The following is a 15701-nucleotide window of genomic DNA, read 5'->3' as shown; positions in this document are numbered from 1 at the left end:
AATTTGTTAAGAGAAAATGAAAAATATAGAAGAATATGTAGTAATGGAAAATCACTTACCTTAATAAGTATAAATCAAGATTGTTGATTTTTCTTCAAAAATCTTTTAGAACTTTTTAATGGTGTTGAGAGAAGAACTTTAGAAGAGTCATATACACAAAACTTGAGTTATAAAGATTTGTAGAGGTAACTGAGGGGGATGAGAGGTTTCTAGAGATGCTTAGAAATGAAGAATGCATGTAAGGGTAAAAACATGGAGATTTACCTAATTTTTATATAATAGAAAGAACTATGAGTTGAAGTGGGAATATGGAGTTATATGGACTAAGTGGAGGGGGTCAAGTTGTAAGAAGTGTTTGCATAAGATCATAAAGATTGTGCTGAGATTTAATCATGGGTAGAGATAAACTAGCTAAGATTGAGTTAGTTAACTAAGTTAGTTAGAATTTCACTTTACTTAATGGATGACTGTGATTGGTAAAAATTTAAAGCAACCATGGTTAAATTAAGTTCTAACTACGAGTGATGTATGAGAGTTAACTATACATGTCTCTTAATTAAAGACATGGTGTCTTTAAATGAAAATTTGATATGGTGGCTATTGTGAGGTGGATATCAATAAGAGGATTAAATTTTTACGTGACAAGTATGATTGAAAGCATGGTAGGTAGGTTGGACACATGCAAGACCATATGTAATGATTTGCAATAATGATGTTTCTAACGTAAGTAGTCAGTTTGAGGTGATTAGAGATAAAATTTTCTATGGTATGCTACATGTAGTAACATACAAAGTTATCTCCGATGGACGAGATTTCGGATCGCTCTTTCAAGCTTGTTTTGAGTTCGATTTTAACGATCCAATAGTTGATTCTCATCTATTTAAAGAAATCTATGCAATGATATAGTTTGATCTCATCGATGATGCTCCGATCAAGGATCATCTTACAAGTAGTATGCAAATCTCAAGACAATACCTCAAGGTCCGATTTACACAATCTAATAATTTATCTTACTTGATTTCTATATATCTTTCTATTGGTCATACCTAAGTTAGGTGATCTTATAATCCATCCTAAGTAGTTTTATTTTTTTTCTTTATTTTTGAGAGAGAATCATTGATGATGCTTGTTCATTTGATTAATTCCTACGTTAACCTTTAATCCTCTTCTAATTCTAGCACCTATCTTGAGGAATTATTGAAAGACATAGTTATATGATTGTATAATCATTCTTTTTGAGACGAATAACTGTATAACCAATAAAGTAACATGAAACAATTAAATTACAAGGCCTTTCTTCACTCACTTCGATTGACAGGTCTTGACATATGATTGACAGGTCTTGTATTAACCTTCCACTTTCAATATTTGTCTCAACGATGTATTACATCTTCAATTGTGAAGGAAAGTGCTCCTTTTTAGGCACTAGAAAATTCAAAAGAAATAATGGTGACATGAAGTGACAAAAGGACGAATCACAAGATCTTGTGCACAAGTCGAAATACAAATTCCTCCTCGTCGTAGAATATTTACAAGTTTAACACTTAAATTTAGCTCTACTCTGATGACAAAAGTGTGCAGAAAACCATAGAAGTTTTTTTTACAGACAAGGAAAGCCTACCGTTAATGCTACTGGAAGTCACTATAGCAAGGCACTTTAAATATATTATTAAAAAGACTTCAAATGTAACAAGTCAATGTGCAATAAATATTGTAAATACTTTTACCAAAACCCTTTCAATAAAAGAAAAGCACTGAAAGAGAGCTAGGAATAAAAATTCATGTGACGTACCATACCAACACCAAAAGAATTAGAACACATCTTGGGGTGACGGTAGCAAACATTGGTTTGGCAATAGAAGCTCTCATAAACAAAATCACTACAATAAAAGTAAATTTTCATCTCATCAAAAATAAAAGTAAATTTGTTTTTTTTTTTTACAGATGCTCCGACCCAAAAATTAGTAACAGTTCAATGAAGAGAAATCAGATCAATTGTCTTGAGTTTTACCCCCTTTGATATGAATGCTGATCACAACTCACAAATAGATTACCAGTGTTTAGTTAGAGAGGGAGTTCTAACATTTGAAAGAGAAGAAAAGAAATTTACATTAGTTAATCTACAACCCTAACGACGGACAACTAGCGGGTAATACAGGTGTGTCATATCCCAGTATTAGGGTTGTTTCCTGCAAGGATGAGAGAGATCTCTAACCCACGGCTGAATGCCTGGTTGAACATGAGACGGGTCTGGAATGTCGACACAAAAGGGAACCATGAGCAAATAGCAATAGGGATGAAAATGAGCATCCCCATCCCAGCATCATAGAGACGGGCAATTGAACGGATGGATTTCCATAACCCCAGCTTCTTCATCACAGGCTTCCAAGCTGCAGCAATCTGAAACCACAGAACCACTTCATGTTAAATGAAAGAACAATAGCTGTTCCGAGAAATTAAATTTTTTTTTATTTTTTATAACAAAGACAACGAAATTGGCCACGACATCACTGAGTTGATCCAGTTAGATTCATTCCCCGCACAGTTCTGCAAATAAATTGCGGGTTTATGATAAATATGAAGAGATCATAGCCTAGATCATATTTTGTGTGATTTCAGTTAGTGGACCCTTCTTACATTTCTCAATAGAAATGGCCAGAGTAGTATTAAGTAAAGAGTAATCAACAAGTTTCATCTTCTGCTGGATTAGCATGGAAGAGAAAACCAACAAACCTATTTCACAGAGTCAGAAACTTTCCTAGTCTTGAATCTTCTCAATTTTCAGTCTTCAACATGGCAGATAGAAAAAGTGGGGATACACTCAGTGGTTCAAATTTTTGGAAGAATATCCTCGAATATGTTTTGGAATTTGGAGTACCTCAAAGGTTCCAACTTAGCTAAGTTCGTGAAGGTGTGTGGAGTATTGATCCCACAACCTAGGTTCAAATCTCATTGAACCCACCTTCACGTTGACTATAACCACCCTTTGCTTGCCTAGCCAGAAAAAGAAAAAAACACCTAAACCATGAATAGCCTATCAAATCTAATTAGATGAAATTGAACTTTTACCCACGTAATAGGTTATGCAGCAAAGACCTCGAATTCAACTATGGGTCAAAATCAGAGATCAACTTCCCTGACCAAATTTTCAGAAGTCCTGAAAACCTAAACAAAATCCAAGCCTATACCGGTTGACTTCAAATTTTAAATAGCTGAACTGAAACTCATAATCCTAGCTACGGCAAATTTCATCCCAAATGGATCATTGACGAACTAAATGTAGCCAAGGTTCAAAATCTTGTAATGTTTCAATGTTTCAAAAAACAAAAATATCAAAGATACAATGGGAAGAATTCCTTTTCATTAATTTTTTTTTTTGCATGAATAAGGCCGGGCCTGGGGACCTGGACTGACACTAGTGTGGGCACAACACTTCAAGGCATTGAATAATTTCTTGGACAAACGGGAACGGTGCATTGGACCATGGGATATAGAATGCTGAAGTAATTACTGAATCTGGAAGGGAAAATGTCACATGATCCTCATGGTCTGAATGTGTTTCTTCATTTCCTTTCCATATGAAAACCTCTTCGCAGCTGTAAGAGTCAGTCTTGACTTTGGTGTTTTGAGCAGACTCTTTAGTGTTTCTCACCTATTCATATATTATTGTGATGACCGCTATAGTGTGGTAAGAAAAAGCTAGGTTTGATTTTTCTAAGAACATATGCCGTCCGCCGTGTATATGCCTAGAAATACCCAATATTTTATTAAAGAGAAAAAAGTATCACAAATGTTGCAGGAAACTCACAGAAAGAATTCCCCATCCGGTCGGTACAAATGCTAGGATGCATGCAAATATGTCAGGCACGGATAAGTCCGTAAAAATAATTGCAACGGCTAAACCAGCCGTGGCTAGCATAAATGAGAGGCCTTGGATTAAGCGCAACAACAGCTGGAAATTGACAGATATTTTCTGGCTGAAGGTGAACACCTGAAAAAATCGACATGAGATGATTATAACTAGAGATCAGAAGCTGCACTCACTTCTAAAAATTGCGGTATCATATTTGATTGCACAGTTATATAACACACCTTGAAGAGAATTGTTAGCACAACCAGAACGATCCATGACAGGCCAAATACCTACAAATATTACAAATGAGCCGAGGAGAAATTATTTGCAGTCAATCTTTCCAAGTTACCCTGGTTAACGTATGTGCAAGGCAAAACTTGCAATGGAACAAATGACAAGATAAAACAGAAAGTGACTTAAATCTACATGTTGAAGAAAAAAGCTTTTTCTTTACTAGCTAATTTTTTGGCTCATTTTATTTTACTGTTTAATGCAGAACTAAATTTTATTTTTGACTATAAACCATTTATCATAACAAAGATACTCCAAACATCAGGAATCTAATGCACTACCTAACTATAAGGTGCCGCCAAGATAGAACCAAAAGCAGGTATGTTCCAACATCCTTTGAGAAAAGCTCAAAAGATAGAACCACAAGCATTAAATCCTAAGAATCTTGTCGATGGTACATCGACAAAATATGGACCCCCAAAATCAGACAATCCATCATCATGGAAAAATCCTGAAAGCTTTTCATTTGCTTTCCATTACTAAATAAATATAAGAGAAAGCTGACTCCAGAGCATGCAATCATGTGAAATGTATCTAGTGACATGAATAACTTTGTACTAGGTCAATACAGATTTTCTTTTTCTTTTTCTCTTTTTGGTACTCGATAATTATATCTGGGAAGTCAATCTAGGGTTAGCCATTCAAGAAAGTAGGCAAAAATTTCACCCAGTTTTCAACGAAAGCAGGCGAATAAAAGGAATATGCGATCCAAACTGCAATTCAGAAAATACTCACTTTCAATCAACTTTTGGTATAGAAATTGGTTATGGCTGTCAATAATTAACAGATGTTCAAATATTTCAATCATATCAATTTTAAGAAAAAATTGATTTTAGAAGAGACTGACAACAATCGATAACAGAGTGAAAAAAAAGGAATGTATGAGTTGTCTACAAACTTGGTGGAAAAAGACTAATGATGGTTGATAAAATATAAGTTTAACTAAAGATATTGAAATTTGTGGAAGAGGATTTATACCGTCAATGAAGTATCACTTCCAGATACATTCAGCTTGTAAACAACACCATATTGGAAAATAAAAAACCTTAAACTCAGGATAGTCTCCATTAGCCTCCCCCCAAATGTTCGGATATGTACCTGTACATGTGATATAGTATAACTGTTAACAGGAATAGTAAAAACGTTGTAAAAACACAATGAAGTAACAAAACACCATAAAGCATACCCTATCAGGTCATTCATTAAAGATTAAGGTCATGACTGGGTTCTATAATGATACAATAACCTATAAACTATAACTAAAAATTGATAGGGCTCAGTTCTCCAGGACTTGAATATTTACATAAGAATGAATTTACACTTCAAAATAATTTTTTGCTGATACTCACGGCACAAATATCAAATGTTTTCATTTGATGGGTAAACAACACTTTGAAATGTCTAACATACGATAAATTCCCAAAACATGATATATTAAATATATCTTGTAGTATCAATCACCATGATTTCATGTTCGTATCATATACAATACCACGTGGTGTCAAAATCAGAATCCATTTTGTTCTTCCACTTTCCAACATAAACACAATTTTTTGCAAACAAGGTCTAGGACTCTAGGTATACATCTACAAGAGAAGCTGCATAGTGCAATGGGAGAGAATGAGGCACAATGTTGTGGCTAGGTTAAGTGCAAGCTAACATTACTTTGAAATTGAGGAGGATTTATTAAAGTGACAAAACTTAACAGAATCCATTGGTGCACTGATGGAAAACTTGGGGCACTAAGGGTAAACCACTACAACCACCACCACCACCACCAACTATAACAATGATAATGATGGTTAATTTTTCTAAAGCTTAAAACACTTGTAACATTGATTTTACATGTTTAGGTGAACTTGTAAATGCTTAGCACCTAGGCACTGCTGTTGTATTAGTGCATACGTAGGCCCTCCTTTGTAACTAAGGATTTTAGCCAGGAAAAGCAATTGCGAAGTCAAAACTACCATCCCAGTAAAGAAATTTAACTAACAAATATGATCACAAATTTAGGAAAAACAATGAAGAACACACGTCTTTCTCTAAAATTTTTTATGGGACATGTGAACTTAAACATTTTGATGTAAAATCTGTGTGAATACATTTTTGATAGTCACCATAGATAAACTATGATTCTATGCACATTCTCATGCTTGTGATATTAAAATTAGCATGGTGGCATATTGTCGGATTACAACAGTGATCCCTGAAATATAGCAGTAAAATTAAAGTGCGACCTGGGCCATTATATGAAAGGACTAGAGAGGAGTGATCCTACATGATTAGGTAATACAACATTTGTCAGCAACAACATACATTGTTATGCATTTAATTTGTTAACTTATTATGAAATAGTTGAAATTCATGTTCATTGACCACATGCCACGTGGAGTGGAGTTTCTTTGACTATATTACTGATGGGTTTTTAAGTGTATCATCTACCTCTTTTTCCACTTGTAAATATCTCATCAGGAATGAGAAATTCTTCAAAACATAGTGAGGATGAAACAGCGAAGTGAGGAGCTAACGGCAGAACGGAAGGTATTCGAGCTAAACGAGGTTTGGATCCATCGCAAGAGAGGGATGGAGATTAAGGAGAAAGGAAGAAGATTGGAATCTATACTTCAGCTCTTGGAGGAAGAAGCACTATGGGTAGCTAAGCAACTTGAATTGGAGAAAACTTCATCGAAAATCTACAAGGTGAAGTATTCGAAGGATGGTAGAATCTTTCTGATTCAAGGAGAGCAAAATATGTATGATAGATACCTGAAGCTCCAACAGTTTTCGGAAAAATTTCGATCACGTGGGATAGTGTTCCCAGCAGGGGTAGGAGGAAATGGATGGGGAGAAGTAAGTCTAGCGGTAAAAACAAGATTAATCCCGGAAGAGAAGATGAAGATGAAGGACCCGGTGAAGGAGGGTGGGCCAGTTAATCCGTGGGGGAAGGTTTTCAATAAAACTACCGAGTCTAAGATAGAGCTTCCTGCTTCGTTAGGAGAGGAGAAGAGCCAGAGTCGTGAGGTCAAGCAAGCTCACAACAATGGGATTGTGTTCGGCAAATGGAGATGGGCATTCATATGCAGTTCGAGTTCTATGGAAGCAGAATGGGAGGAATTTTTCTCTACAATGAAGAAATATCTGCCAGAGTCTACGAAGATAAAATTGTTAGCATGGGAACCAAATACTCAGATTCTGATGGTGGGTAACATAACAAAATTCCAGAAGGTAAACTTAAGGAGAACAGTTTTGGCAGGGAATGATCTCTTCAATTTACGACCATGGTTTGCGGACCGCAATGCTTTAAAACCAACTTGGAACGAAAAGGGAACTTGGGTCTGCATCAGTGGTTTGCCATTCCATTTATGGATCAACGACGCCTTTCGAAAGATTGGTACTCAGTTAGGCGGACTCCTAGAAGTGGACACGAATACTCTTTGTTGTGCGAGACTGGTCACTGCGAAGCTTAAGGTAGGATGTAGTCCATGGAAGATGCCACGTGGTTTGTATTTATGGGTTGATGGATTCAGGTATAAGTGAGGAGTCGAAGTGGCAGGAGAAGATATTCAGAAGTTGGAATCTGTAGTAGAGGTGGGGATAGGAGAAGATCATGGGGTCGAAACGGCAGAGGAGACAGATATCCAGGCTAACGATAAAGACTTACAGCCAGTAGAAATTGTGGGAAGATTGGAGAAGAAGAAACCTGAAAATAACAAATCAGATAGGGTTGTATCAAAGCTGGGCGGAGGTTGCGTGAGATCCCATTGAAATTTCAAATCTTGTCAATGCTTAGGGACAAGTGTTGCTCGAAATAGAAAGCTGAAGCCTTGCCGTCAATTTGCAAAAAACGTGCATACAGTGCTGTTATTTAGAAAGGCAGCTCGTAATCTAGCCTATATTAGGTGGTTGCGTGAGAACAGATTAGTGGAGGTTACCAAGCCCAATGAAGCAGGTATCGGGCCTTGGTGTGAAGGGGCCCAAGGTGATGATGCTCGGCCCACAACCAAGAATGGATACAAAGACGACAATGGGCTAGGTTGTGCGAGCCCATTGGGTAATAGCAAGGTGATGAAAGCTTCAGGCCTAGTTGGGACTGGGTGTGTAGAGGCCCAAGGGGATGAAGTGCTATCCACATTAGTCAAGAATGGGTATAAGGGAGATACTGGGTTGGGCTGCGAAGGCCCATTGGGCAACAACAAGATTACAATAATTTCAGGCCTATGCCCAGTTAGGAAAACAGCAGGTCAGAAACTTAGGAGGACTAAAATTCGAGCAGGCCCGATCACGACGAGGAATGGATTGAATTTGAAGAAGGCCCGCGGATGTTGTTTTTGCGTCATCGAGTTTATGAGAACTTTAAGGAGGGAGTTAAAGAGGTAACACAATCGTTATCTCCTCAGCCTTTGGGTTCTATAGACAGAAATCTAAACAAGGATACAGATCAGGAGGTTTGGAGGGAAATCGAAGCTGAGGACACTCCGACCATTGTGAACGCAGTTACAGATCAAGCTGGGAACGAGATTAGAGTGATTGGGCAGAATTTAACTCATAAAGGGGACTTAGAGGCGGGGATAAGAATGGAGAGATGTTTCGAATATGTGCGAAGGGATCTTCCAATAGACTATCCCAGCGACATCTCCAGTCAGAAGGTGGTTAAGGCGACGCGAACATCATCATCATCATCACCAAAGGTTCAACCGAAGCAACTTGAAAGTGTTGCTGTGGAGGAGTTTGAGGAGGGGCATTTGGAAGTCTGGATGCAGCCTGTGCATGGGGCAGTAGTTAACTATACCATAGAGGCGATGGATTCATGGTCAAATATTCGACGAGAACTGGACAAAACGGAAAGGGAGCGGGTGATCGGGACTTACGAGGCAACGAAGACACTAGAAGCTCCAAGGCAAGAGAAAAATGGAGAGGAGCAAGTTAAACATCATCTAGTTGCGGCGTCTAGAATCTGGGATAGATTGTGAGCTGATCTATAGCGTCACTCGGTTGTTTCGAAAGTTGCGAAAACCCCAAACAGTAGACTGGACGAGTGTAGGACCATGAGGACCTTAATCGTGAAAGTTTTTATTGGCCCATTCTCCCTTCCTCAGGTTTTTTCGGTGTCTCCTGGTGAGTGTTTCCATTTTAGCGGTCATAACTGTCATGCGTTAGTGTCACTGCTTTCTTCTACATATATTCCGTTGTGTGGTCCACGTGTTGTTTTCTCTAAGTACAGGTCTCAAACTCCTTCAGCACCCATCGAATCTTCCCACTCCCTTGACCTTGTTCGAGAGATGGAAGGTAGAAGGGAGAATAGGACAGATGACCGTCAGTTAGCTCTAGTTTCATTACCCTCAAATCAGATAACAAGAAAGGGGAATGTTGCCAATCAAACAGAGGTGAACAGTGATGGAAATTGGGTTGACAGAGACATGGATAAGTCAATAATGGAAACTTGTGAGGAGGAGATGGTCAGGACAGAGTTGGAGATGATGGAATGGCTAGTTAGTGAAGCGCTGATTTTGGCAGAAGACTTTGGATTAGTCTCAGAGATAGAGGATAGGGAGTCTTCCTTGATCTTGAGAGTGGCTGTGGGGGATTCGCGAGATAGAACTATTCTAGAAGAGGAACTCAGACGTATCAATCAAGCTGTCGGAATTGAGGAGGAGGAGCAAGTAGACAACGAGAACCCTCAGGAAATCAGAAGCCATAGGGATGGCGAGAATAATGAGTTGGTGGTGGTCGCCCCCTTGGAGATGACAAGGAGTTTAATCAAGCCAAGAGCGGACAAAGCGTTGGTTAGGTCGGCGAAGAGGTAGGTGTCTTTGGTAGCGGTGGGTTTAGTTAAGTGTCTAATGTCGCTCAAAGTTTTATCTTGGAATGTTAGGGGATTGGGGAGCAGAAGAAAAAGAGCAGCAGTGAAGGTTTTTATTAAGAGTAAAAATCCCCTCATTGTCACACTTCAGGAATCGAAATTAGCTAATTGTGATGAAATGATCATCAAGGAAATTTGGGGGAGAAACATTGATTGGGTAGCCTTTCCTGCCATAGGTTCTGCCGGGGGTATCCTTATGATGTGGAACAAAGAGTGGATCCAAGTGACAGATAATTTAGTAGGGGTGGTTTCAATTTCTATTTTGTGCAGGAATCGGAACGATGATATTCAATGGGTGTTTTCAGGGATTTATGGCCCAACCATCAATAGGGAGAGAGAGCAATTTTGGGAGGAGCTTGAAGATGTTGCAGGTTATTGGGATAAACCTTGGGTTCTGGGAGGAGACTTCAATGTCACCAGATTTACCCACGAGAAGAACAGGAGATCAAACATATCTAAGGGGATGAGAAATTTCAATGAATTTATAAGTAGCCACTACTTAATGGATCTTCCTCTTCTGGGGAGACGATTCACGTGGTCAAACAACCAAGGTAATTCGAGGATGTCTAGATTAGACAAGTTTCTAGTTGATAATGAGTGGGAGGAAAAGTTTCAAAATGTGTTTCAATCAGCTAGTCCTAGCCCTGTTTCTGATCATATGCCTATTTTTTTGGAAGCAGGTCACCCTAGAAAGTACCCTCTTCCTTTCAGATTTGAAAACATGTGGTTGCTTCAACCAAGCTTCTTAGATCTTGTTAGGAATTGGTGGAATGAGTGCCCCTCAATAGGGAAGCCAGGTTTTGTGTTTAAGAAGAAGCTCAAATTTCTGAAAGATAAATTGAAAACATGGAAAAAAGAGGTCCTGGGAAGTATCGAAGAGAAAAAAAAGAAGATTTTGACAAACATTGACACTTCGGACAGAAAGGAGGAAGAAAGGGATTTGAGCTTGGAAGAAAGAAGTAAGAGAATGGAGTTGAAATCGGAATTCTAAAGAGTGGCGCTTATGGAGGAGATAAGTTGGAAACAAAAGTTGAGGGTCAAATGGTTGAAAGAAAGGGATAATAATACTAAATTCTTTCACAAAGTCGCCAACTTCCATAGAAGAAGTAAGCGGCTTGAAAATCTCAACATCAAAGATTTCATGAGGGTAGGAGAGGACGAAGTTAGGGAAGGGGTGGTGAGTTTTTACAAAGATTTGTATAAGGAAAAGGAATCCTTAAGACCGCGGCCGGATAATTTAGAGTTCCAAGTGTTTGAACCAAGAGGACAGGGTGTGGTTAAAAAGACAAATAGGGGAGGAGGAGGTTAGGTCTATTGTCTTCTCGATGAGTGGGGATAAGGCGCCGGGACCGGATGGACTTAATATGGAAATTTTCAAATATTGTTGAGAGATCGTCTTGAGAGATTTCATGGAGGTCATCAAGGAACTGCAAGATAAGGAGTGTATGAATTACAGCCTGAATAGCACTTGTGTGGCTCTAATTCCCAAGAAAGCCGGGACGGATAGCATAGAAGATTTCAGACCCATCAGCTTGGTGAGCTCGGTATACAAGATTATATCCAAAGTGCTAGTGTCACGGTTGAAAATAGTTATCCCTAGTATGATCGGTGAGGAGCAAGGGGCTTTCATTAGGAGTCGACAAATTCTAGACAGAGTTTTGATGGCGAATGAGTGTCTGGATTCTAGGATTAAGAATAAGGAAGAGGGGATGATAGGGAAAATAGATTTACAAAAGGCTTATGATCATGTGAGTTGGGACTTCCTAGAGTACATGATGGAGAGGATGGGCTTTGGAGAGAAATGGATTAAGTGGATAATGAAGTGTGTCACAACGGTTTCTTACTCGATTCTTGATAATGGGAGTCCGACTGGTTTTTTTAGGGGGTCGAGAGGATTGAGGCAAGGGGACCCCTTATCCCCATTCTTGTTTCTTATTATAGCGGAAGCCTTGGGTAGATTATTCAGAAGAGCGGTTGATTTAGGTAAGCTTTTGGGGTTTAGGGTGAAAAACGGATCACTTATCTCCCACTTGCAATTTGCGGATGATACACTTTTTTTTTGGAGCATTCAAAGGACCAGGTGAGGGTGCTCCGAGTTCTATTATGTTGTTTTGAGGCGATGTCAGGATTACACAATAACTTACAGAAGAGTAAGCTATTTGGGGTAGGAGAGGTAAATGATATTCATGTGATGGCTGCAACTTTGGGTTGTGGGTATGATACCCTGCCTACGTCATATCTGGGATTACCATTGGGAGCACCCTACAAAAGGATCAAAATTTGAGATGGCGTAATTGAGAGATTGGAGAAAAGGTTGAGCACGTGGAAGGCAAATTATTTGTCGAAAGGAGGGAGAGTTACTTTGATCAAGAGCACTTTAACGAGTATTTTAGTATACTTTCTCTCATTATTCACGCTTCCAAGGTTCGTCGAAATTAGATTGGAAAAGCTAATGAGGAACTTTTTGTGGAATGACAGGAATGGCATGAAGAAGTATCATTTGGTCAGATGGAAAGTGATCTACAAGCCCTAGAAGAATGGGGGACTGGGTATTAAGGGGCTTAGACTAGCTAATAGCTTCTAGGAAAATGGCTTTGGAGATTTGGGGAGGAGAGGGATAGTTTGTGGAGGAAGGTTATTAGGGCCAAGTATGGGGAAGGAGTTTAGGTTGGTATAGTGGCAAGTCTAAAGAATCGTATGGGTGTAGTGTTTGGAAAGGGGTTCTTAAAGTGAGCGAGGATTTTGAGAAAGGGTTTAGGTACAAAGCGGGTTTGGGAGATAGAGTTAGATTTTGGGTGGACAGATGGTGTGACACCTCGTCTCTGGCAATTCAATTTCCGTCTTTGTATGCTTGTTCTATTAAGAAGAATTGCTCTATCCAGCAGTGTTTGAATTGCAATGAATCCAGTCCTACTTGGGATTTGGGGTTTAAGAGAAACTTCAATGATTGGGAGCTAACTGAGGTGGCATCTTTCCTTGATCTCTTGCATACGGTCCACCTCAATGACAACGAACAGGAAAAGTGGGAATGGACATGGGCCAAGGATTTGAGATTCTCTGTCAAGTTTTTCTTTAAATGGCTCACTCCGTGTGCAGAACGATCCCTATCAGGACTCATCATTTGCTCCAGGTTAGTCCCCTCGAAAATTTCTTTTTTCGTTTGGCTGGCTTCCCTTGGTCTGATCCTTACATTGGATAATTTGATAGTGCGGGGTTGGATTACTCCCAATTGTTGTCCCATTTCCTTGAGTGATGGGGAATCGGTTGATCATATTTTAGTCCATTGTTCATTTTCTTATATTTTGTGGTCAACTTTCCTTGACCTGTTCCGTATCAATTGGGTCTTTCCCCGTAAGTTCTCCTCGTTGTTAGAAGAATGGACTAGTACTGCTTTTCATACCAGAAAGCGGATCTTGTGGGCTATGCTTCCTTCGGCTATCGCTTGGGGGGTTTGGAAAGAGAGGAATAACAGAGTGTTTAATAACAAGAATAGTAGCTTTTATGTGACTTTCTTGGAGATCTTGGGTTGTTTATACCTTTGGTCCAAACAGAACATAGAATTTGCGGGAATTTCTATTGTTGATTTCGTATTTAGATGGCACTCTCTATGTAATCACTGAGATTGTAGTTTTTTTTCTTTGTTTCTCGGGAGGCTTTCTCGGCCTCCTTGTATCTTTTGCCCTTATCAATATATTATACCTTTTCAAAAAAAAAATATATATATATATATATCTCATCAGGAAGTTTAATTGGGAGTTCCAAGACTTGAGGCAAGGTGACCACGTCTTTTCTTCTAATTAGTTACCATAGTAGCAAAATCTCTTAGAAGCTTGGTATGTAAGCTCGAACAATTCAGAATTTTTTCTGCCTTCCAGAGGGGATTATACCATATCCAAAAGGCTTTGGGGCCTAGTCTGGAAAAGAAGTTGGCAAGTTGGATAAAAGCTATTACTTCTTTTTAATTTTATTTATTTCCATTTGGTAGGAGGATTACATTGATAAACAGCACCTTACCAAGTTTGTGTTTTAGCTCTATGTCAAAAAATATAGTCTATTTGGTAAACAGAATATAGTTGGTAGAAATAACTTGGAGGCAATGAATTCCCAAGATTGAGAAAACCGGATAAGGAACTATCAAAAGAAACGGAAAAAAAAAAAGGGAATTTTGAATAAGGCACACTTGGTAAAATGGTTGTGAAGATTCAGTATGGAAGAAAACTTATAATGGAAAAGAATTGTAGGTCACGAACATGAGGTCTTATTGATGGCTTGAGTGAGAGGAAGTGATCTCATTTAAGGATAGGTGTTGAAAAAAAATGGATTCTGAAAGTTCACAAGGAATTTGTTATTGTTGTTGTCTCATTCAAGATGGGGAATGATGAGAAGATTAGGTTATAGGAAGAAAAATGTGTGTTTTAATTTTGGTTGGTGGGATTCTCAAGGGAAAGAATACGTTTTATCCATTTAGGAGTCACAGATCTCTCTTAGAATGGAGGAATTGATTAGTCGGTTGCTCTGGGAAGAGCAGAGCGTGCATGCATTGTGTGTGTGCAGGCGGGGGCGTGGGCGTGATTGATCAGTGGGATTTTCAGAGGAAAGAATGTGTGATATCTATTAAGGAGTCACAAATCTCCCTTAGAATGTAGGCATTTATTTGGATGGTTGTTCTGGATAATATATTGATGGTAGCTCACTTAAATCATCGTCAGTTGATTAAAAAAAATGCACGATGTTCAAGGAGCACAAGGAGTTCATTAATCAGTTATTAATCCACTACAAGGAAACTCGAGCTGTGTGGAGTATTTTCCACTAGTTGCTTGGAAGTTATTGAGTATTTCCTAAAGAGATGGGGCTTCTTTGCTTATTGGTGATATAAGTTCCATGAGAATTGTCGCGTTCAGTATTGGGGCATTTTGAAGGAGCATAACAAATGGATCTTCATAGATTGTAGTCTGGAGCATTCGACTGTGCGTAAGGCCAGAGTAACTTGTTTCCGAGTGATCTTCTATTTAAAAGGAATCACAAGATTAAATTGGAACTGGAAGTTTTTTTTTTTTTAAATTGAGGGCCTCTGATTCATGAATAAGTGTCTGTGGGAGGGAAAAGAAGGCCGGTGGGGGCATTCCCCTCGTATTTTTTTCTTTTTAGCCCATGTTTTTGTTTTATTACTTTGTGAGGGAAATATCTCCTCTTAAGATTGTAGTCTTCACCTCTTTCAACATAAATACTGGTTACCTACACACACAAAAAAAAAAGGTTCATGCTACAATGCAAAGATCTAGAGACAGAAGGAATACCAGTTCCTCATCCCACCAAGCTTCCCAGCTTTCCTCTCCCTTAACTCCAATTCCACCTCTATAAAGAAGCCAATTTGTCCAGTCTCTGAAGTCCTCAGCTGTCCTGAAAAGGACAAACATAATATGATTTGTTAATACCAAAAAATAAAACCCTAAATTGAGAAAAAAGAAAAAAAAGACTTACTTTTGCCACTCAAAACCAGATGGATTAAACATATAGGGAGCGAAAAGCCAAGAAAGCGCCATGAACCAACTGCTAAGAGTAAGAAGAATATAGGCTAATGCACCCTCTTCATTAAATCCATATGCGATGTATACCACCAACATTAGCACGACTTCAAATCTACACATTTTGAGGGGGAAATTGTTTTAGAAATTGCTCCAGTTTCAATACATGCAT

The 15701-nt window shown here is 38.7% G+C and overlaps 1 protein-coding gene across 2 annotated transcripts in view; it reads right to left on the bottom strand.

Annotated features, from left to right (window-relative positions):
• Positions 1-1868: 1868 nt before the first annotated feature.
• GSL10 (glucan synthase-like 10) overlaps positions 1869-15701 on the bottom strand; it is a 91073-nt gene continuing 77240 nt past the window's right edge. For both annotated transcript variants that reach the window (XM_086452007.1, XM_086452006.1), the window contains exons 47-52: positions 15486-15644; positions 15302-15404; positions 5123-5242; positions 4093-4143; positions 3809-3991; positions 1869-2400 (exon numbers count right to left, since the gene is read on the bottom strand). In XM_086452007.1, the coding sequence (XP_086308133.1) occupies positions 2164-2400; positions 3809-3991; positions 4093-4143; positions 5123-5242; positions 15302-15404; positions 15486-15644 (853 nt within the window). In that variant the 3' untranslated portion in view covers positions 1869-2163. The remainder of the gene's footprint in view (positions 2401-3808; positions 3992-4092; positions 4144-5122; positions 5243-15301; positions 15405-15485; positions 15645-15701) is intronic.

The sequence above is a fragment of the Akebia trifoliata genome, chromosome 8 (assembly GCF_017979445.1).
Source record: "Akebia trifoliata isolate Shusen 1 chromosome 8, ASM1797944v1, whole genome shotgun sequence".
In the NCBI taxonomy this organism is placed as follows: Eukaryota; Viridiplantae; Streptophyta; class Magnoliopsida; order Ranunculales; family Lardizabalaceae; genus Akebia; species Akebia trifoliata.
The sequence above is the reverse complement of the archived record's forward strand: the minus strand, read 5'-3'. Positions and strand labels throughout refer to the sequence as shown.